A 21,447-nucleotide genomic window follows, 5' to 3' on the forward strand; every position below is an offset into this window, starting at 1 on the left:
TTTGAGACAGAGTCTCACTATGTTGCCCTCGGTAGAGTACCATGGCATCACAGCTTACCCTTGGGCTTAAGCGATTCTCTTGCTTCAGCCTCCCAAGTAGCTGGAACTACAGGTGCCGGCCACAACGCCCAGCTATTTTTTTGGTGCAGTTGTCATTGTTGTTTAGCAGGCCTGGGCTGGGTTCAAACCTGGTGTATGTGACTGGCACCCTAACCACGCTGAGCTACAGGCACGGAGCCTTTTTATTCAGGACAGAGTCTCACTAGGTTGCCCTGGGTAGAGTGCCGTGGTGTCACAGCACACAGAAACCTCAAACTCTTGGGCTTAAGTGATTCTCTTGCCTCAGCCTCCCAAGTAGCTGGGACTACAGGCACTCGCCACAATGCCCAGCTATTTTTTGGTTGTAGTTGTCGTTGTTTGGCAGGCCTGGGCTGCATTCAAACCCGCCAGCTCCGGTGTATGTGGCTGGAGCCCGAGCCACAGAGCTATAGACACAGAGCCAGGACCTTTTTAATTTTAAAAAGCATATAGGGGGTGGCACCTATGGCTCAAGGAGTAGGGCGCCAGTCCCATATGCCGGAGGTGGCAGGTTCAAACCCAGCCCCGGCCAAAAAAAAAAAAAAGCATATAGGGTGAAATGCAGTGGCTAATGCCAATAATCCTAGTACTTTGGGAGGCTGAGGTTGGAGGATCTATTGATCCCAGGAGTTTGAGACCAGCCCAGGCAATTATTGAGATGCTGGCTCTAAAAAAATTTAAAGATGTGGCTCAGTGCCTGTGGCTCAAGCAGCTAAGGCACCAGCCACATACAACTGAGCTAGCAGGTTCGAATCCAGCCCAGGCCCGCCAAACAACAATGACGGCTGCAACCAAAAAATAGCCGGGAGTTGTGGCAGGCGCCTGTAGTCCCAGCTACTTGGGAGACAGAGGCAGGAGAATTGCTTGAGCCTAGGAGTTGGAGGTTGCTGTGAGCTGTGATGCCACAGCACTCTACCCAGGGCAACAGCTTGAGGCTCTGTCTCAAAAAAAAAAAAAAAATTTAAAGATGTGTCAGATGTGGTGCTATGTGCCTGTAGTCCCCGCTACTTGAGAGCTGAGGCAGGATGATCACTTGAGCCCAGAAGTCTGATGGTTCAGTGAGCTACGATGACACCTCTGTATTCTACCTGGCCAAAGAGTGAACACCTGTGTCAAAAATAGATAGATAGATAAGACAGATGACAGCACATAGGAAGAAGACTATAAGGACTAGGCTCAGCGCCTGTAGCGCAGCGACTAGGGTGCTAGCCACATACACCACAGCTGGCAGGTTCGAACAAAGCCCCGGCCTGTCAAACAAGGACAACTACAACCAAAAAATAGCCAGGCAGTGTGGCGGTTGCCTATAGTCCCAGCTACTTAGGGAGGCTGAAGCAAGAGAATCGCTTAAGCCCAAGAGTTTGAGGTTGCTGTGAGCTGTGACGCCACAGCACTCTACCCAGGGCAACAATTTGAGACTCTGTCTCAAAAAAAAAAAAAAAGGACTATAAGGACTAAAGTGCCTTATAAATTTCCTGAGACCATAACCTTCTCTTCATGATAAAGCCTATAATTTCCTCATAAGCCAATTGTCTAAAGTTGCTAGTGGAAAGGAAAGATTGACAAGTGCCCCCCCACCTTCCATTATGCAAACAGCTCTGTTATCTCACTCCCTAGTAAAACAACATTCTTTCTAATTAAAAAGGGAAAAGTTATACTTCATCAGCACTATTTGAAACTATCTGAAACTTCTACATATTCCTTTTTTTTGAGACAGAGCCTCAAGCTGTCACCCTGGGTAGAGTGCTATGGCATTACAGCTGACAGCAACCTCCAACTCCTGGGCTCAAGCAATTCTCTTGCCTCAGCCTCCCAGGTAGCTGGGATTACAGGCACCTGCCACAACGCCCGGCTATTTTTTTGCTTGCAACCGTCACTGTTGTTTGGTGGGCCTGGGCTGGATTAGAACCCGCCAGCTCGGGTGTATATGGCTGGCGCCTTAGCCGCTTGAGCCACAGGTGCCGAGCCTACATATTCTTTTAAAGTATTTTAAAGATGGCAATTATATTGGGCGGCGCCTGTGGCTCAGTGAGTAGGGCGCCAGCCCCATATGCCGAGGGTGGTGGGTTCAAACCCAGCCCCGGCCAAACTGCAACCAAAAAATAGCCGGGCGTTGTGGTGGGCGCTTGTAGTCCCAGCTGCTCGGGAGGCTGAGGCAAGAGAATCGCGTAAGCCCAAGAGTTAGAGGTTGCTGTGAGCCGTGTGACGCCACGGCACTCTACCGAGGGCGGTACAGTGAGACTCTGTCTCTACAAAAAAAAAAAAAAAAAAAATAGATGGCAATTATACTGTAGAGCATATTACAATAGGAATAAGATTCAGTAGATATTCAAGTAAACCCACTAAGGGACTTCAAGGGCTGATGTTACATTCTAACACTGCCACTTCAAGGGCTGTTGTCACATCCTAATACTGCCACTTAGTACCCACTTCATAAAGTAATAGTTAACACTTATATAGCAGCACTACATTCTAAAGATGCAGTTATATTAACTGATTTAATCACCACAGCAACCTATTAAGTACTATTACTACCTCCATGTTAAAGAGGAGAAAATAGGGCGGCGCCTGGGGCTCAGTGAGTAGGGCGCCGGCCCCATATACCAAGGGTTGTGGGTTCAAACCCAGCCCCGGCCAAACTGCAACCAAAAAATAGCCGGGCGTTGTGGCAGGCGCCTGTAGTCCCAGCTGCTCGGGAGGCTGAGGCAAGAGAATCACGTAAGCCCAGGAGCTGGACGTTGCTGTGAGCCGTGTGACGCCACGGCACTCTACGGGGGCAGTAAAGTGAGACTCTGTCTCTACAAAAAAAAAAAAAAAAAAAAATTAACAAAAAAAAAGATGAGAAAATAAAGTATACAGAGGGCAAGTAATGATCCCAAGATCTCACAGCTAGTAAGCTATAATGGAGTATATATAGTCAGAATATAAATCGAGGAAATCAGCCCACACAGTCAATTTCTTAACTACTGTCTCCCCTCATTTCATTAAGTTACTTTCTGCTCCACCTCCACTTCTCCACCTAGGGAGTGAAGAAGCTAACAGATCCACATGCTCCTTTCTGCATCCTGTGGAGGCACACAGGCTTCAGAATCCAAAATTTTCCTGGCTTTCAAAAGACAATAAGCATTCCATTATCAAACATATTAATATTTTAGTAGTAAAGTAAAATGAAAGTACATTCGCACTAAATGGGATGGATAAACAGATCTAATAGCCTTACATCACTGCAATCAGTTAGGTTTTATCACCAAGAAGTAATAAAAAGTTCAATTTTCCAGCTGAATACAGTGGCTCATGCCTGTAATCCTAGCACCCTGGGAGACCGAGGCAGGTGGATAGCTTGAAACCAGCCTGAGCAAAAGCAAGAACTCCATCTCCACTAAAAATAGAAAGAAAAGGGTGGCGCCTGTGGCGCAAAGGAGTAGGGCACCAGCACCATATGATGGAGGTGTGGAAGTGGTGGGTTCAAACCCAGCCCCGGCCAAAAACTGCAAAAAAAAAAAAAAAACTGAGGCAAGAGGATTGCTTGATTTTAAGAGTTGGAGATTGCTGTGAGCTATGACATCACCACACTACCCAGGGCAACAGCTTGAGACTCTGTCTCAAAAAAAAAAAAACAAAACAAAACAAAAAGTTGTTTTCAAAACTTTTTGGATTTTTGGAATTATAGCTAACAAACTTCATAGGAGTATCATCAAAATTAAATAATACATATATATAAAGTGAGTACCATAGGACCTAATATACAGTAAATAGGCACAATATACGATAGCTGTTATTATACTCAAATTGTTTGATTAACTGTACATGATTGGATGTTTTTAATTAAAAGCCCCAAGTAATACAAGGGCAATGTGCATAGTACCCACATAGAAATGGATGGGTGGGGGGAAGGGAGGGGTTAACTTTAGGAACATTAAAAACAAAACATGCACCAATTATGAAACAAAGATAACAGGAAATACTTTATAAAAATCTAGCAGATAGAGAAGGAGGCTACAAAAAATTTTTCAGAGAACATCTTTCTGACCATAAGAATTTAAGCAATCTTTAACAAAAAAAGGTCTATTCACGTCTCTTTTATAATCACAGGTAGCTTTGCAGAGGGCAAGACAGCTTAAAACTCTAATAATTTAGATTTTAAGTTCCCAACCACGTACCTTCAAACAATCCTCTGAAACACCTTATCTGAATGAATAAAAATGGAAACAAATATAGATTAAAAAAAAAAAAAACAAAAAACACTAGGCTGAACATGGTGGCTCATGTCTATAATCCCAGCACTTTGAGAGGCTGAGGTGGGAAGAATGCTTGATGCCAGGAGTTCAAGATTAGTCTCTACAAAAAAAAAAAAAAAAGTCTTACTTTGTCACCATTAGTAGAGTGGTGTGACGTCATAGCTCACTGCAACCTCAAACTCTTGGGCTCCAGCAATTCTCTTGCCTCAACCTCCCACGTAGCTGGGACTAAGGTGCCTGCCACAACATCCAGCTATTTTTAGAGGTAAGATCTCACTCTGGCTCAGGCTGGTCTCGAACCTGTCAGTTCAGGCAATCCACCCGCCTCGGCCTCCCAGAGTGCTAGGATTACAGGCATGAGCCACCATGCCGAGCCCTCTGCAAAAACAAAATTTAAAACATAGGTATCGATGGTGGCACACATCTGTTGTTCCAGCTACTTGGGAGGCAAGAACATTGCTTAAACCCAGGAATTGGGGGTTGCAATGAGCTATGAAGATGCCCCTGCATTCTAGCCTAGGGCCTAGATCACAGCGTAAGACTCTGTCTCAAAAAAACAAAACAAACAAAAAAAAAAGATTCTCTTGGTCCCAGCTGTAAGATACCAACAAGCAGTGGTAAATTTCAATTTCAATGCACTTTTAATATTTTATTTGTATTATGTTCAATGGGACCCACTGTTCAGAGGTCTAAGTACTTCTCCACAGATGGACTTTTATAAAAGGGCAATACATTACATTTATTTCACTATTCCTATTTTCCTATTCCAAAAATAGGTTACCTAACAAATTATTGTATTTTAGTATTTAAATCCTTTTCAAATTCAGTCATCCATCAGTTAGTGAATACTGATCAGTGCTTAACAAGCTTCAAAGCTGACAATTCATGTTTCCTCTTATGAATAAGTGGATTTGCAATTTGTACTTTACCTAACAAATGCAAACAATGTAACCTAATCATTCATACCCATAAATTAATACGAAATAAATTTTTTTAAAAAAAAGTAGATTTCACTATTGCTAGGGCCAGTCCAACCAAGTCAAAACAGTTATTCACTGTGTGAGCAACCACACAGTTATTCACTGTGTGAGCAAGGAACAGAGCACACTATAATTTCTAATTACCAGGTTAACTCCTAACCAAAACTATAAGCTTAAATGGTAATGGCAAAATAGTATAAGTTAAGTATAATAGTATAAGTTAAGTACATTTTAATTAAAATAGGGTTGTTGAGCCAGGCGTGGTGGCTCACGTCTGTAATCCCAGCACTCAGGAGACTGAGGCAGGCAGATTGCCTGAGCTCACAGGTTCAAGACCAGCCTGAGTCAGAGACAGAACCCGTCTCTAAAAATAGCTGGACGTTGTGGAGGGCATCTGTAGTCCCAAGCCTTGGGAGGCAGAGGCAAGAGGATTACTTGAACCTAAGCCGCCACCGCACTGTACCAAGGGTGACCAATTGAGACTCAGTCTCAAAAAATAAAAAATAAAAAGGTTGTTGGCTCACCTCCCATAGGTCAATCGTTAGGGCACTGGCCACATACACCAGAGCCCGCCTGGGCCAGCTAAAGAACAATGACAACTGCAACAAAAAAATAGGTGAGTGTTGTGGTAAAAACCTGTAGTCCCAGCTAGTTGGGAGGATGAGGCAAGAGAATTGCTTAACCCATGAGTATGAGGTTGCTGTGAGCTGTAACACCACAGCACTCTTCCAAGGGCGACATAATGAGATCCTGTCTCAAAAAATAAATAAATAAATAAATAAATAGGGTTGTTTTGGGGTGGTCCGAGTGCAGTGGTGTTTACAACTAATTGATCACAACCAATTACAGTTCCTTTGTTCCTTCTCCACTCCTAGAGCTTCACTTGACTAGCCCCTTTTTTAAAGTGTTAGAAATGAAATTGAATAAAACAGGATTGTTTTCAAATCTTAGAGAATTAAGGCTGGGCACAGTGGCTCATACCTGTAACCCTATCTGGGAGGCCAAGGTAGGTGGTTTGCTTGAGTTCATGAGTTCAAAACCAGTCTGGGCAAGAGCAAGACCCCATCTCTACTTTAAAAAAAGAAAAATGAGGGCAGCGCCTGTGGCTCAGTGAGTAGGGCGCCGGCCCCATATGCCGAGGGTGGCGGGTTCAAACCCAGCTCCGGCCAAACTGCAACAACAACAAAAAAAAATAGCCGGGTGTTGTGGTGGGCACCTGTAGTCCCAGCTGCTTAGGAGGCTGAGGCAAGAGAATCGCGTAAGCCCAAGAGTTAGAGGTTGCTGTGAGCCGTGTGACGCCACGGCACTCTACCCGAGGGCAGTACAGTGAGACTTTGTCTCTACAAAAAAGAAAAAAAAAGAAAAATGAGGGGCAGCACCTGTGGCTCAAAGGAGTAGGGCACAGCCCCCATATGCCGGAGGTGGCGGGTTCAAATTCAGCCCCAGCCAAAAACTGCAAAAAAAAAGAAAGAAAATTGAGAGAGAGAGAACTGTGTATCATTCAAAAACACATCCTAGTCTGGGCACCTGTGGCTCAAGCGGCTAAGGCGCCAGCCACACACACCTGAGCTGGCGGGTTCGAATCCAGCCCGGGCCTACCAAACAACAACGATGGCGGCAACCAAAAAATAGCTGGGTGTTGTGGCGGGCGCCTGTGGTCCCAGCTACTTGGAAGGCGGAGGCAGGAGAATCATTTAAGCCTAAGAGTTTGAGGTTGCTGTGAGCTGTGATGTCATAGTACTCTACCCAGGGTGACAGCTTGAGGTTCTGTCTCGGTGGGGGGGAACATCCCAAATATACCTTATAATTTTAGGCAATTTACTTAATCTCTAAGCCTTAGTGGCTTTATCTATGGTATGGGGATTAACAGAATTACTTAATTTGATTTTCCAGATTTTTTTTTTTTTTTTTGAGACAGAGCCTCAATCTGTCACCCTGGGTTGAGTGCCGTGGTGTCATAGCTCACAGCAACCTCCAACTCCTGGGCTTAAACGATTCTCTTGCCTCAGCCTCCCAAGTAGCTGGGACAACAGGCGCCCGGCACAATGCCCGGCTATTTTTTTAGTTGCAGTTTGGCCGGGGCCAGGTTTGAACCCGCTACCCTCAGAATATGGGGCTGGCACCCTACCCACTGAGCCACCCTATTTTTTTTTTTTTTTTGAGACAGAGTTGCCCTTGGTAGAGTACTGTGGCATCACAGCTCACAGCAACCTCAAACTCTTGGGCTTAAGCGATTCTCTTGCCTCAGCCTCCCAAGTACCTGGGACTACCGGCACCCACCACAATGCCCAGCTATAGATTTTCCAGATTTAACTGAAACAATGTATACAAAGTACTGGGCACAAGGCTGGCATACAAATGGAAAATACATAGTAGCTATTAAATAAAGTAGAGCTTGTCAAGCTTCTTAGATGTTAGGAATATGCAGAGTGAAAGTAAGTATTTTCCCAGCACTGTGGGAGGCTGAGGAGGGAGAATCGCTTGAGCTCAGGAGTTCGAGACTCGCCTGAGCGACAGTGAGACCCCGACTCGTGAAAAAAATGGAAAAACCCAGCCGGGCGCCGCGGCGAGCGCCTGTAATCCCAGCGGCTTCCGGAGGCTGAGGCAGCGGGGTGCCCGCAGCCCGAGTCTGAGGTTGTGGTGAGCTACCACGCCCACTGCACTCTGCTCAGGGGCATAGGGTGGGACCCTGTCTCAACAAAAAAAAAAAAAAAAAAAGAAAGTAAGTATTTTAATGAATATGAGTTTTAAAAGGACAAAAACTGGCCCGCCCGCAGCAGTGGCTCACACCTGTAATCCCAGCACTCTAGGAAGCCAAGGCCAGCAGATGGCCTGAGCTCACAGGTTCAAGACCCGCCTGAGCAAGAGCAAGACCCTGCCTCTAAAAATAGCCAGGTGCTGTGGCAGGTGCCTATAGTCCCAGCTATTTGGGAGGCTGAGGCAAAAGAATCGTTTGAGCCCAGGAGTCTGAGGTTTCTGTGAGATATGACACCACTGCACTCTACCAAGGATGACAAAGTTAAGACTCTGTCTCAAAAAAATAAAAATAAAAATAAATCCACTATTCTCTTTTTTTTTTTTTTTTGAGACAGTCTCCCTGAGTCACCCTCAGTAGAGTGCTATGGCATCACAGCTCACAGCAACCTCAAACTCTCAGGCTTAAACGATTCTCTTGCCTCAGCCTCCCAACTAGCTGGGACTACAGGCTCCTGACACAATGCCTGGCTATTTTTATTGCAGTTAGTATTGTGTAGCTGGCCCAGGCTGGATTCAAACCCGCCAGCCTTAGTGTACATGGCTGGTGCTGTAACCACTGTGCTATGGGTGCCGAGCCAAACACCAGTATTCTATAGTAAGGTGACTACATAAAACTGGTTCAAAGGAAAGAGATGAAATTATGAACTAGTTAAATCTGAAGTGAGCAACCAGATTTAAGAAACCATTTTTGTAAAAATAATTACAATTTCTATAAGGATATGGATCTGTCACCAAAGTTGCTTATCCCTAATTGCAAATTCACTGTTTAATTTGCAAATTATGTCCCATTCTAAATTTACCAGTAACTTTTAAAACAGTTTAACAGTTTTAACAGGTTTAACAAATTTATCTTTCTACTATTTTGGCAAACTACTCCCTAAACATCAGTTATCTCCAAACATGGTCCAAGAATGATCTACATCATAGAAAGAATCACAATGTTTAAAATGTAAACTGGTGCAGCAGAGCTCAGACATCTACCCACATTTGTTCTGGGGAACACTGCCCAAATGTGTTTAGTAAAAACATTTTATATTGGGCTCGGCACCTGTAGCTCAGTGGGTAGGGTGCCAGCCACATATACTGAGGCTGGAGGGTTAGAGCCAAGCCAGGGCCTGCCAAAAAACAACAATGACAACTGCAACCAAAAAATAGCCAGGTGTTGTGGCAGGCGCCTATAGTCCCAGCTACTTGGGAGGATAAGGCAAGAGAGTTGCTTAAGCCCAGGAGTTGGAGGTTGCTGTGAGCTGTGATACCACAGCATTCTACCCAGGGCAACAGCTTCAGGCTCTGTCTCAAAAAAAAAAAAAAAAAAAGCTAAACTTAGGAAGAGAAGACCTGGTTTCATCAAGAGCTTTACATTAAAATAGTACTGGTTTCATTAGAAACCTTAAGTTTAATAAAACACACCTGGCATAGTTTGCATACAACACATCTAGTTATTTAGTATGTAAAATCTACTTACAAAATTATTTTATTATTTTTCTTTTTGAAACACAGTCTCACTTTGTTGTCCTTGGTAGAGTGTTGTAGCGTCACAGCTCACAGCAACTTCAAACTCTTGGGCTCAAGCAATCCTCTTACCTCAGCTTCCCAAGTAGCTGGGACTACAGGCACCCACCATTCCCAGAGTGCTAGAATTACAGGTGTGAACCACTGGACCCAGCCATTTAATTTTCATTTTTTGTTTGTTTAGCAGGCCCAGGCCAGGTTTAAACCTGCCAGTGCCAGTGCACAGGACCAGCGTTCTAACCACTGATCTGTGGGAGCCTAGCCTCAAACTAAGTTTTTAATACCTAACAAATAATAACTTCTAAAAGACATCATTATTGGCTCGGCGCCTATAGTTCAAGAAGCTAAGGCACCAGCCACATACTCCAGAATTGGAGGGTTCAAATCCAGCCCAGGCCTACCAAACAATGACAACTACAATCAAAAAATATCCGGGTATTTGGCGGGCACCTGTAGTCCCAGCTACTTGGGAACCTGAGGCAAGAGAATCGCTTAAGCCCAGGAGTTGGAGGTAGCTGTGAGCTGTGATGCCAAAGCACTCTACCGAGGGCGACAACTTGAGGCTCTGCCTGAAAAAATAAAATAAAATAAAGACGTCATTACTGATGGAACAAGCAATGGAAGAGCTCACTCTAAAACAGTACTGTATAGTAGTGGGCATTCTACAGGTGTGAGTCAGAAAGTGATCAGCAATTGACCCTACTGTTTATCTTTCCGTGAGAACCCTTTATTGACCCTTGGGAATACAAACAGAATAATCAACAAAAATTGAGTGTTTTAAATATTAAATCAACATAATCATTCTTTTGTCTTTTGTTTTTTTTTTTGAGACAGAGTCTCAAGCTATCACCCTGGGCAGAATGCTGTAGTGTCATAGCTCACAGCAACCTCCAATTTGGGCGCAAGCAATCCTCTTGCCTCAGTTTTTCTATTTTTAATAGTGATGGGGTCTTGCTTTTGCTCAGGCTGATCTCAAACTCATGAGCACAAGCAATCTACCCACCTTGGCCTCCCAGAGTGCTAGGATCATAAGTGTAAGCTACCACGTCCGGTCTTCAACACAATCATTCAAGCATACTACTTGAGGACCTAAATTCTCAACCTGGATGCTTTATTATAATCTACTAGTACCACTACTCACTGCTTCACCAGAATGGCTGTGTATTTTTCCCACCCAAAGTAGGGCTATTGCACCATACGTTTCATGGTCTCTGTAAAGAAAAGAAATCATTGTCTTGATTTATATTTCCTTAAAAAACAAATTTTCTACAAACTGTTTTAAGAACTTAGTGAAATCTGAATTTTTTGTGTGTGAAATCTGAAATTTAAAGAAATCATCTCAATTCTTTTTAATGCAACAGCACCCTCACATATATAGTCAATATTTGTAAAAAGATCAACTTGAAAGTACAATTAGCTATGATCTTTAATACACATGTACCACAAAAATTAAAATGTACTAGCATTTTTTAAGCGCAAACATTTAATTTATGGATACTTATTTCATGTCAGGTCATCAAAAAATTGACTGAGGTGGCACCTGTAGCTGCGTCGGCCATATGCACCAGGGCCGTGGGTTCGAACCCAGCCCAGGCCTGCCAAAGAAACAAAAAAATATCTGGGCATTGTGGCAGGCACCTGTAGTCCCAGCTACTCAGGAGGCTGAGGCAAGAGAATCATTTGAGCCCAAGAGGTTGAGGTTGCTGTGAGCTGCAATGCCACAGCACTCTACCTAGGGCAACAAAGTGAGACTCTGTCTCAGTAAAAAAATATAATAAAAAATAAAAATAAATTGATGGAGATTTTTGAGGACTTCAAAGTAGCTTCATAATTTTTAAGATGTGAAGAATAATGAACAGTTTTTTGTTTTTTTTTTTTTGAGACAGAATCTCAAGCTGTCGCTCTAGGTAGAGCACCAAGGCATCACAGCTCACAGCAACCTCAATCCCTTTGGGCTTAAGCGATTCTCTTGCCTCAGCCTCCCAAGTAGCTGGAACTACAGGTGCCCGCCACAATGCGCAGCTACTGTTTGGTTGTAGTTGTCGTTGTTTGGCAGGCCCTGGCTGAATTCGAACCCGCCAGCTATGGTGTATGTGGCTGGCACCTTAGCCACTTGAGCTACAGGCACCAAGCCACAAAACCTCTTTTTAACCAGAAACTCAAAATACCCTCAAGTGATCATATCATTTATGAGCCAAAGGAAGTAGCAGCAATCAAACCAGGATGGTATAGGAAAATCAGCCCACCTGGTTACTTTATTCACTTGACATATATATAGTATAATGTCAAATAAGTTAGCCCCATAAGATTGAGAGAGACTAAAGCCCACAGGCAGTGAATTGCTCAAAGTCCCAGTGCTAATGGGAAAAGGTCAGTATAGGTATTAGAACTCAGAACCCAGGTACCCTGAAACTGTCCAGGTCAATAATCTACTATTTAGTACCACTTTCTTTTCTTTCTTGAGTTACATGTGTCCAGCTCCTTTTTCTCACAAGAAGACTTTTTCTCAAAAATGTGTTATTCAACCAAACTCTGAAAATAAGGCAAAAAAATAATACAATGACAGGGAAGTGAAGAATTTTGAATGCTCACAAAAGGAGACTAGTCATCCATACCCACATATTAATCCTGTGTTCTAGAATCAACCATCTTTTCCATATGATGGACAACTCTTTCATCTTGAAAACATAATTCTGCACCATGCATAATGTCAGTAATGAAATATAGCAGAAATTAATTAAAGCAATAACTAGCTCTTTCGAAGAATAAAGAAAAGCATACATCCACTGATGTATTTACTCTCCCAATGTTAATTCTTTCCTATTCCACTGGACAGGCAGGAACCAAAACTTACCATATGTTCCCCAAAATTCAGCTAAGGAAATAGAGACCAGAGCCATTTCCATAGTCTTTATTGACTTAATAATCTGCTTGGCTTCAATTACCCATATCCTCATATTATCCCAAATAGCCACTGAAATCAAGATAAGCACTAACTTCAGAAATATACAATTCTTGGGGCCAGGCATGGTGGCTCACGCCTATAATCCTAGCACACTGGGAGGCAAAGGCAGGAGGATCACCTGAGCTCACAAGTTTGAGACCAGCCTGAGCCAGAGCAAGACCTCATCTCTAAAAATAGCTAGGCATTGTGATGGGCGCCTATAGTCCCAGCTACTCGGGAGGCTGAGGCAAGAGAATCACTTGAGCCCAAGAGTTTGAGGTTCTTGTGAGCTGTGACAGATGCCACGACACTCCACCACAGGTGACAAAGTGAGACTGTCTCAAAAACATATGTCCATGGCTCAGCACCTGTAGCTCAAGCGGCTAAGGCGCCAGCCACATACACCAGAGCTGACGGGTTCAAATCCAGCCTGGGGCTGCCAAACAACAATGACAACTACAACCAAAAAATAGCCAGGTATTGTGGCAGCGCCTGTAGTCCCAGCTACTTGGGAGGCTGAGGCAAGAGAATCGCTTAAGCCCAGGAATAGGAGGTTGCTGTGAGCTGTGATGCCACAGCACTCTACACAGAGCGACAGTTTGAGGCTCTGTCTCAAAAATATATATATATGTTATATATATATAATGTACAATTCTTACTTCCTGCCTAAAATAAAACTTATTGATCCAACTAACTTTCTAATACAAAAATAGAAAAAAGCATAGGTTTTACATTCAGATCAACCTGAATTTAAATCTTTATTCTGCCATTTACAAGCTAACTAGCCAAATTAAATGAACTTCACTTTTCTCCTACATAAATTAAAAATAGCACTGGCCCTAGGCATGAGGTAAAATGCGGGCCACCTAATAAGCACTCAGTAGAAAGCTCTTCTTATTTTTACTTAGAGGTTTTTATTTTACAGCCACTGATGAACATAGTCACAGCCTTGGCCAGGTCTATAAAAAGTTCTCCTGGGTCCATCCATTAACTCCAAAACTACGTAAGAGAGCTTACAAAATATACTGGCTGGCCAGGCGACACCTCACTCACGCCTGTAATCCCAGCACTCTGGGAGGCCAAGGCAGGTAGACTGCCTGAGCTCACAGATTGGAGACTTGCCCCATCAAGAGCAGAGAGCTGTCTCTAAAAAAAAAAAAACAGCCAGGCATTGTGGTGGGCACCTATAGTCCCAGCTACTTAGGAAGCTGAGGCAAGAGAATTGCTAAAGCCCAAGAGTTTGAGGTTGCTGTGAGCTGTGATGCTATGGCACTCTACCGAAGGTGACCAAGTGAGACTCTGTCTCAAAAAAAAAAAAAACTATAATAGGATCCTTTCATGTCAAAACTTGAAGCATAAAAGGTTTGTTAGGGGGCAGCGCCTGTGGCTCAAGGAGTAAGGCGCCAGTCCCATATGCCGGAGGTGGCAGGTTCAAACTCAGGCCTGACCAAAAATCACAAAAAAAAAAAAAAAAAAAAAAAAGAAATGGTTTGTTAGGAATAGCTCCTCCAACAAAAGAAACTGCTATTTATAAGAAGCACTATTAGCAAAACAGACCAAAACTCAGAATTACAATTCTCTTCCAAAGAAAATTTTAAAAAACAAGAAAAAAACCCTGACACATCGAGCACCTCAAAATAGAAAAGCACGATGCATTCCATTTTCAAAATTGTCTTACCTTTCTCAACCTTCCTTTTGCAGATTTGAAATCCAGATTCTCACACAATCACTAGCCTTCTTTTCTGTTTGATTCAATAGCATACACACTACTGAGTGTCTCTCTCACATCAATGGAAAGGACACTTGTCTTACTCTGCTTTCTAACTATAAAAACAAAAGTACAAAAATTCTAACCCAAAATTCTTAAAAAAAAAAAAAAAAAACTTGAAGCTCAGCGCCTGTGGCTCAAGCGGGTAAGGCGCCAGCCACATACACCTGAGCTGGTGGGTTCAAATCCAGCCCAGCCCACCAAACAATGACAGCTGCAACCAAAAAATAACCTGACGTTGTGGCAGGCGCCTGTAGTCCCAGCTACTTGGGAGGTGGAGGCAGGAGAATCGCTTGAGCCCAGGTGTTGGAGGTTGTGTGAGCTGTGATGCCACGGCACTCTACCCAGAGCGACAGCTTGAGGCTCTGTCTCAAAAAAAAAAAAACTTGAAATTAAACAATGTATAGAGTACTGTAAAAGCTATCATCTTTTGCCACCAAACATCAGACTTCCACATGAATGTAAATGGTTTGTTCCCCCAACATGGGAAAGGATTCTTGCTCTTGATGGGAGGGCAAGGCAGAGAGTTAAAAATAAAACCCTAATAAGCCATTTCCAAATTGGTGAGATACCATCAGAGTGTGTGCTGTTGAAGGAAACAGAATGGAGAGCTGTGAATGGGAGTCTCTGCACTTCATGTCTGCAAAAGAAGAGAATAGAAAGATTAACTTAAATAGACTAGATTATCTCCTTTACCTGTTTAAAGCAGTATCCATAAACAGTTTAAGTCAAAAAAAAAAAGGAAAATGTGGTTAACACAGGTTTGTAGATGAACTCAACCTTCTTGTCCTTAATACATAAATTGAAATTTGAACACTTATTTTATTTTATTTTATTTTTATGCAGTTTCTGGCCGGGGCTGGGTTTGAACCCGCCACCTCCAGCATATGGGGCCGATGCCCTACCCTTTTGAGCCACAGGCGCCACCCGAAATGTTAACACTTTTATGCTACACCACCTTGCTTTTAAAACTTAAAAAAAATATATATATACATGTCCAATCTCTTCTTTAAACTTACTGCTTTAAACCTACCATTAAAATAAGCAAAATGTGGGGTGGCGCCTGTGGCTCAGTGAGTAGCGGGCCGGCCCCACATACCGAGGTTAGAACGCGGCCCCCCAAACTGCAACAAAAAAATAGCCGAGCGTTGTGGCGGACGCCTTGTAGTCCCAGCTACTTGGGAGGCTGAGGCAAGAGAATCGGCTAAGCCCAAGAGCTGGAGATTGCTGTGAGCTGTGTCGCCACAGCACTCTACCGAGGGCGACAAAAATGACATTCTGTCTCTAAAAATAAAAAAATAAGCAAAATGTGCTTTCCTATCGAACAGTTCTATATTCCCTTTTTTCCCTTACTCTAACGGAAATTACTTCTAACAGTAAGAATAACTGTAAAAGATTAATTTTTACAAATGCTCGTCCCCCAGTAAGGGGTGTCAGGTAACCTTTCGGGAACCCTAATGTACACACCCCATTCTCAACCCTGCTAAACCCTGCAAAAGTTAAAGGTTAATTTGAGGACAGGCAAGTGCCTCATAAGCCATCTACCCCACTCAGCACCCCATTCTCTGCAAACATCCAACTGCATTTAGCATTAACCCACCCAACCCACTATGGGTAAGCCGGGGGCAGGTTGCAGAAAGAAGCCAGACGTGGGGGAATGAGAATGACGAACCCATCTGCACCCGCGTCCTTCCACCCGGTAGCACACCTGTCCCCGGAGGCGCCCACCTGGGGCAGGGACCGCCCTCTCTCGGCCTTGCACGCCTGCCCCACTCGGAGCGCGCGCCACGCGCCGTGCAGGACCAGAGAGCGGTGCAGGCGGCGGGGCCCTGGAGAACCAAGAGCCGACGGTGAACGGGCCAGTCGGGCTCGCTCCCTTCCTTGGGACTGAGCTAAGAGTGCTAGGGGCGGGCGCGGTACCTTTTGGACAGATCCATGAGGACCCCGGAGAAGAGCTTCTCCCCGAGGCGGAACGACACGACAAGCGCGTCCTCAATGATGTGGTCCAGTGTGACTCGCACCTCGGAGCCCGGAATCAATTGCGACACCGTCGAGTCCCCGCCCGCTGGCGGCACGAGCGCCAGTGCTGCGGGGTGAGACAGCGGCGTCTCCTCGCGTTCCTCCGGAGCCGGGGACTGCTCCAGCAGCGGTGCAGGAGAAGGTGGAAGTTTGGGCCCTTCCTGAGGCGCAGCTGCCATCGACTCCGCCACCCGAACGGGCAGCTTCTCTTCAGCCTCCAGCTCCGGCCCAGCCGCCTCTGGGGTGCCGGCGAGCTCCCCCGCCGGCGGCGGGAGTGGCGGCTCATCGGCCTGAGGAGCAGACTGCTGTCCGTCGGCATCGCCATCCGGCACAGACGCTTCAGTGGCGGTGACCGGGAGGGGGTCAGTACCAGCCTCGCTGCCGGGGATGGGCTCCATCTCGGGCTCGGCCTCGCCGGCGCCCCCCTCCCCGGGGGACGCCGCAGTCGCTGCCGCCTCTGCAGCTACAGCCGCCATTTTCTTCTTGGCTTCTCTCTCCTCCAACTCCGGCTGCAGCGGCGGCGGCGCTGCTGCTTGGTTCCCCAAGCCTTCCCCTCCCTCCCGCGGACACTTTTGTCCCGCCCTTTCCCTGATGCTCGTTATTGGCACCGCGCCGTTGGTTCCGTTCTATACCCCTCCCGCACTTGTGATCCTCCATTGGCCAGGAGAGGGCGTCTATCATCTAGTCAGTTCGTCCCGTCCACGGAGAGTAGAAACTTCTCATTGGCCAGATGAGTTGTCAAATGTCTACTCCAACAGGAGGAGCTGGAGGGCGGGCTCAAAGGGGGCGGGGGAAGTCACAAAAGAGGAGCCACATACTTGCCGCCTCTTTCTATTAGCTGGAAGAGAAAATAGCGTTCTATGATTGGTCTACGTTCCTGCCCGTTATCAGCCAGGTCTTCGAAGGCGGGAGAAAGGAGGGAATCACGTGGCGGACCAGTTCTTTCAAAGGCGACCGAGGGGAGGAGTAACAAGGTAATGAGAGGGGAAAGACTTCCCAAGAATCCCTGCGTAGAGATCCCTATAATAAATGTTATTTCTAAGCACAAACCTTCTTGTGGCCGCGTGTGGGCACGACAAGCTCCTTTGGGAAAGACAACTGAAGTTTGAAATATAATCCTGCACACACTTCTTGAGTGCCTGCTGTGGTAGTCACTATTAGATGCTTGCTGTGCTAATCACTGTACTAGATGCTGGGGATTGGATGATGTCCATAACCTCATGGCAGTCACTCCGTCCTCCGCACAAGCGGTGTTTTCCTTGACTTCTCTCCACTTTCTAGGAACAAAGCACCTACTTATCTCAAAAAAAGAAAAAAAAAGGCTAATGAAAGAGGAGAGACACTATCCACACTGGATTAAGCTGAAGAATGTTCCAGAGAGAGGTCCTGAGACTACTGACTGCTTTGTGAACACTGCTTATTCTCCAAATCCTCTGGAAAGTGGACACATCTGCTTCGCTCTTAAGCCTTTTTCTTTCCTGTCCTCTCCTATGTTACCACACTAAAGATTTATCTTTTCAGGGACCGGATGCCTCTCCTTCTCAACTCCCACTTCAAATGTCCTGCTTTGTTATCTCTAGAAGAATTTGTTGAACTCATTTCTCTCAAATGGCACCTCAGAGTCAGCCTTTCCTCTGGAAGAAATGATAGGTACAGAGAATGCCTACAGGAGAGTGGGGAGAAAAGATGCTAGCATTAAGAGGAGTAAAAATAAAATTCTAATTTAAATTTTAAAAAAAAGTGCAGGCATAATGGCTCACACCTGTAATCCCAATACTTTGCGAGTGTGAGACAAGAAGATAGCTGGAGGCCAGGAATTTGAGACCACCATGGGCAGCATAGTGAAACCCCATCTCCATACCCACCAAAAAATTTTTCAAAATAATTACAGTTAGCAATTTTTTCAGTATTATGTACCAGACACTAGTACAAACACAATGGTATGTCATCTCATTTAATTATTAATAAGATGGGTACTACTATTATACTCATTTTAGCTTTTTTATTTTTTAATTATTATTATTATTTTTTTTTTGGTAGAGACAGAGTCTCACTTTATCACCCTTGGTAGGGTGCTGTAGCATCACAGCTCACAGCAACCTCCAGTTCCTGGGCTTAGGCGATTCTCTTGCATCAATCTCCAGAGTATCTGGGACTAAAGGTGCCCCCCACAACGTCAGGCTATTTTTTTTTTATTTTTGCAGTTCAGCCAGGGCTGGGTTTGAACCCACCACCCTCCGTATATGGGGCCAGCGCCCTACTCACTGAGCCACAGGCACTGCCCAATTTATTTATTTTTTGAGACAGAGTCTCAAGCTATCTCCCTGGGTAGAGTGCTGTGGTGTCCCAGCTCACAGCAACCTCAAACTCTTAGACTTAAGTGATTCTCCTGCCTCAGCCTCCCAAGCAGCTGGTACTACAGGCACCTGCCACAATGCCCAGCTTTTTTTCTTTTTTCTTTTTTTTTTTTTTTTTGCAATTGTCATTGTTTTTTTAGCTGGCCAGGCTGGGTTAAAACTCACCAGCCTTGGTGCCTTGGTGTATGTGGCTGGCATCCTACCCACTGAACACTGCCTATACTCATTTTATATCACGTTATAGATTAAAATTTTGAGGCATGACGAGGATGTCCAAGGTCACTCAAATGATAAGTTGCATAGTCCGAATTCCAGTTTTTCATGAAAAAAAAAAACTGAAAATGGCAATAAGGAAATATTACTGTATGCTCTGTCTAGTTTAAGCCAGGGAGCTCTTGGGGAAAGGCCAATGGGAAATCCTAGTTAAGGGAGTTCCATAATCTCATTTCAGAAGAACAGAAGGAAATGAATATACTTTGTGTTCACCTTCTACCAGAGATTTTCCCATAAGCTGCCATTTAAAATCCTGTGGGTTCTGGGGTGGTACCTGTGGCTCAAGGAGTAGGGTGCCAGTCCCATATGCTGGAGATGGTGGGTCCAAACCAAGCCCCGGCCAAAAATCACAAAAAAAAAAAAAATCCTGTGGATTCAGTCTTCTTCCTCTTTTACAGATGAGGAAACTGAGCCCAAGCTAGGTTAAAGATTTTTATTGAGGCTCGGCGCCCTTAGGTCAGTGGTTAGGGCCCGGCCCACATATACCAGGGCTAGCAGGTTCAAACCCCGCCCAGGCCTGCTAAACAATGACAACTGCAACAAAAAACATAGCCGGGTGTTGTGGCAGACGCCTATAGTCCCAACTACTTAGGAGGCTGAGGCAAGAAAAATCGCTTAATCCCAGGAATATGAGGTTGCTGTAAGCTGTGATGCTACAACACTCCACGGAGGATGACATAGTAAGACTGTGTCTCAAAAAAAAAAGATTTTGTAGGCACCTGTGGCTCAGTGAGTGGGGAGCCAGCCCCATACACTAAGGGTGGCGGGTTCCAACCAGGCCCCAGCCAAACTGAAAAAAAAAAAAAAAAATGATTTTTATAGACACATAGCCAACTAGCAGCAGATCCTATCTAAGCCAGGTCCTCCCAAGTTCATGACTGTTTTGCTAATTCATTCATTCAATGACGTTATCTCCTGCAGGATAGATGCCTGCCATTAGCAGATATGGATCCTACTTTACAGGATTTTCACCATGACACTTTGCCCATAGATCACCATAATCAACACAACATACGATCCATGAAATTCCTAGACACTGAGGTCCCACATTATATAATCGCCCTCAGAGAGAAAACTACACTTGATCCTGCAGTGGGATTACCAGTACCCCTTGCAGTCATTTACCAACTTACCTTCATAAACCACGATTTTCAACCTGCCACTCGAGCTTCTACTGACTCCCTATGTACAGTAGTACAGTAGTACATAGGGAGTGTACCACCTTTGGCTCAGTTTTGAGGGGGGTTTTTTAATTTTTTTTTTTGAGACAAGAGTCTCACTATGTTGCCCTCAGTAGAGTGCCATGACATCACAGCTTACAGCAACCTCCAACTCTTGGGGTTAAGCGATTCTCATGCCTCAGCCTCCCAAGTAGCTGGGACTACAGGTACCCACCACAACACCTGGCTATTTTTTGTTGCAGTTGTCATTGTTTAGCTGGCCCGGGCCAGGTTTGAACCCGCCAGCCTCAGTGTATGTGGCTGATGCCATAATCACTGTGCTATGGGCACCGAACCAGTTTTAAGGGGTTTTGTTTTTGTTTTTATTTTTTTTTGAGACCAAGTCTCATTATGTTGTCCAGGGTACAGTGCCTGGTATCAGCCTAGCTCCCAGCAACCTCAAACTCCTGGGTTCAAGTGATCCTCCTGCCTCAGCCTCCAGAGTAGCTGGGACTATCAGTACCCAGCAGAAAAATTGGACAATTTTTGTATTTTTAGTAGAGATGGGGGTTTCACTCTTGCTTAGGCTGTTCTTGAACTTCTGAGCCCAAGGGATCATCTAGTCTTGGCCTCCCAGAGTGCTAGGATGATAGGCATGAGCCACCACATTCCAGGCTTCAATCAGAGTTAAATATAGGTCAATAATTGGGTGGCACCTGTGGCTCAGTGGGTGGGGCACTGGCCCCATATACTGAGGGTGGTGGGTTCAAACCCGGCCCCGGCCAAATTGCAACAACAACAACAAAAAAAAAAAAATAGCCGGGCCTTGTGGCGGCCACTTATAGTCCCAGCTACTTAGGAGGCTGAGGCAAGAGAATCACCTAAGCCCAGGAGTTAGAGGTTGCTGTGAGCTGTGATGCCACAGCACTCTACCAAGGGCAATAAGTGAGACTCTGTCTCTATAAAAAAAAATATATATATATATATATATATATATAATGTATATATGTATAAAAATACATATATATACATATATATCAATAATTGTTGATCATAGGTCCAGAAACTCAGGCTTATTGCATCTGGGATTGATCATACCTAAGGGGTGCTAATTCCCTGTAACTAAATTTGTGAGAGACTAAGTAAAAGCTGGTCTATAGAGAGAAAAAATTGGGCTAAATATGGCTTAGTGGTCATGGTCTATCAGAAAATCAAGTTTTTTTTATTTTTTGTTTTTGTTGAGACAGAGTCTCACTTGGTCACCTTCAGTAGAGTGCAATGGTGCCTTAGCTCACAGCAACCTCAAGACTCCCAAGTAGCTGGGACTACAGGCACCCGCCACAACACCCAGCTATTTTTTA

General features: G+C 44.7%; 1 protein-coding gene across 7 annotated transcripts in view; it reads right to left on the reverse strand.

Annotated features, from left to right (window-relative positions):
• PWWP2A (PWWP domain containing 2A) overlaps positions 1 to 16,896 on the reverse strand; it is a 75,690-nt gene extending 58,794 nt beyond the window's left edge. For 4 of the 7 annotated variants that reach the window (XM_053566167.1, XM_053566170.1, XM_053566171.1 and 1 more), the window contains exon 1: positions 16,198 to 16,873. In XM_053566167.1, the coding sequence (XP_053422142.1) occupies positions 16,198 to 16,772 (575 nt within the window). In that variant the 5' untranslated portion in view covers positions 16,773 to 16,873. Of the gene's footprint in view, positions 1 to 4,238; positions 4,345 to 16,197 lie in introns of those variants that run through there. The other 3 variants (XM_053566173.1, XM_053566168.1, XM_053566169.1) reach the window with 3 other exon arrangements.
• Positions 16,897 to 21,447: the final 4,551 nt, after the last annotated feature.

The sequence above is a fragment of the Nycticebus coucang genome, chromosome 17 (assembly GCF_027406575.1).
Source record: "Nycticebus coucang isolate mNycCou1 chromosome 17, mNycCou1.pri, whole genome shotgun sequence".
Lineage (NCBI taxonomy): Eukaryota > Metazoa > Chordata > Mammalia > Primates > Lorisidae > Nycticebus > Nycticebus coucang.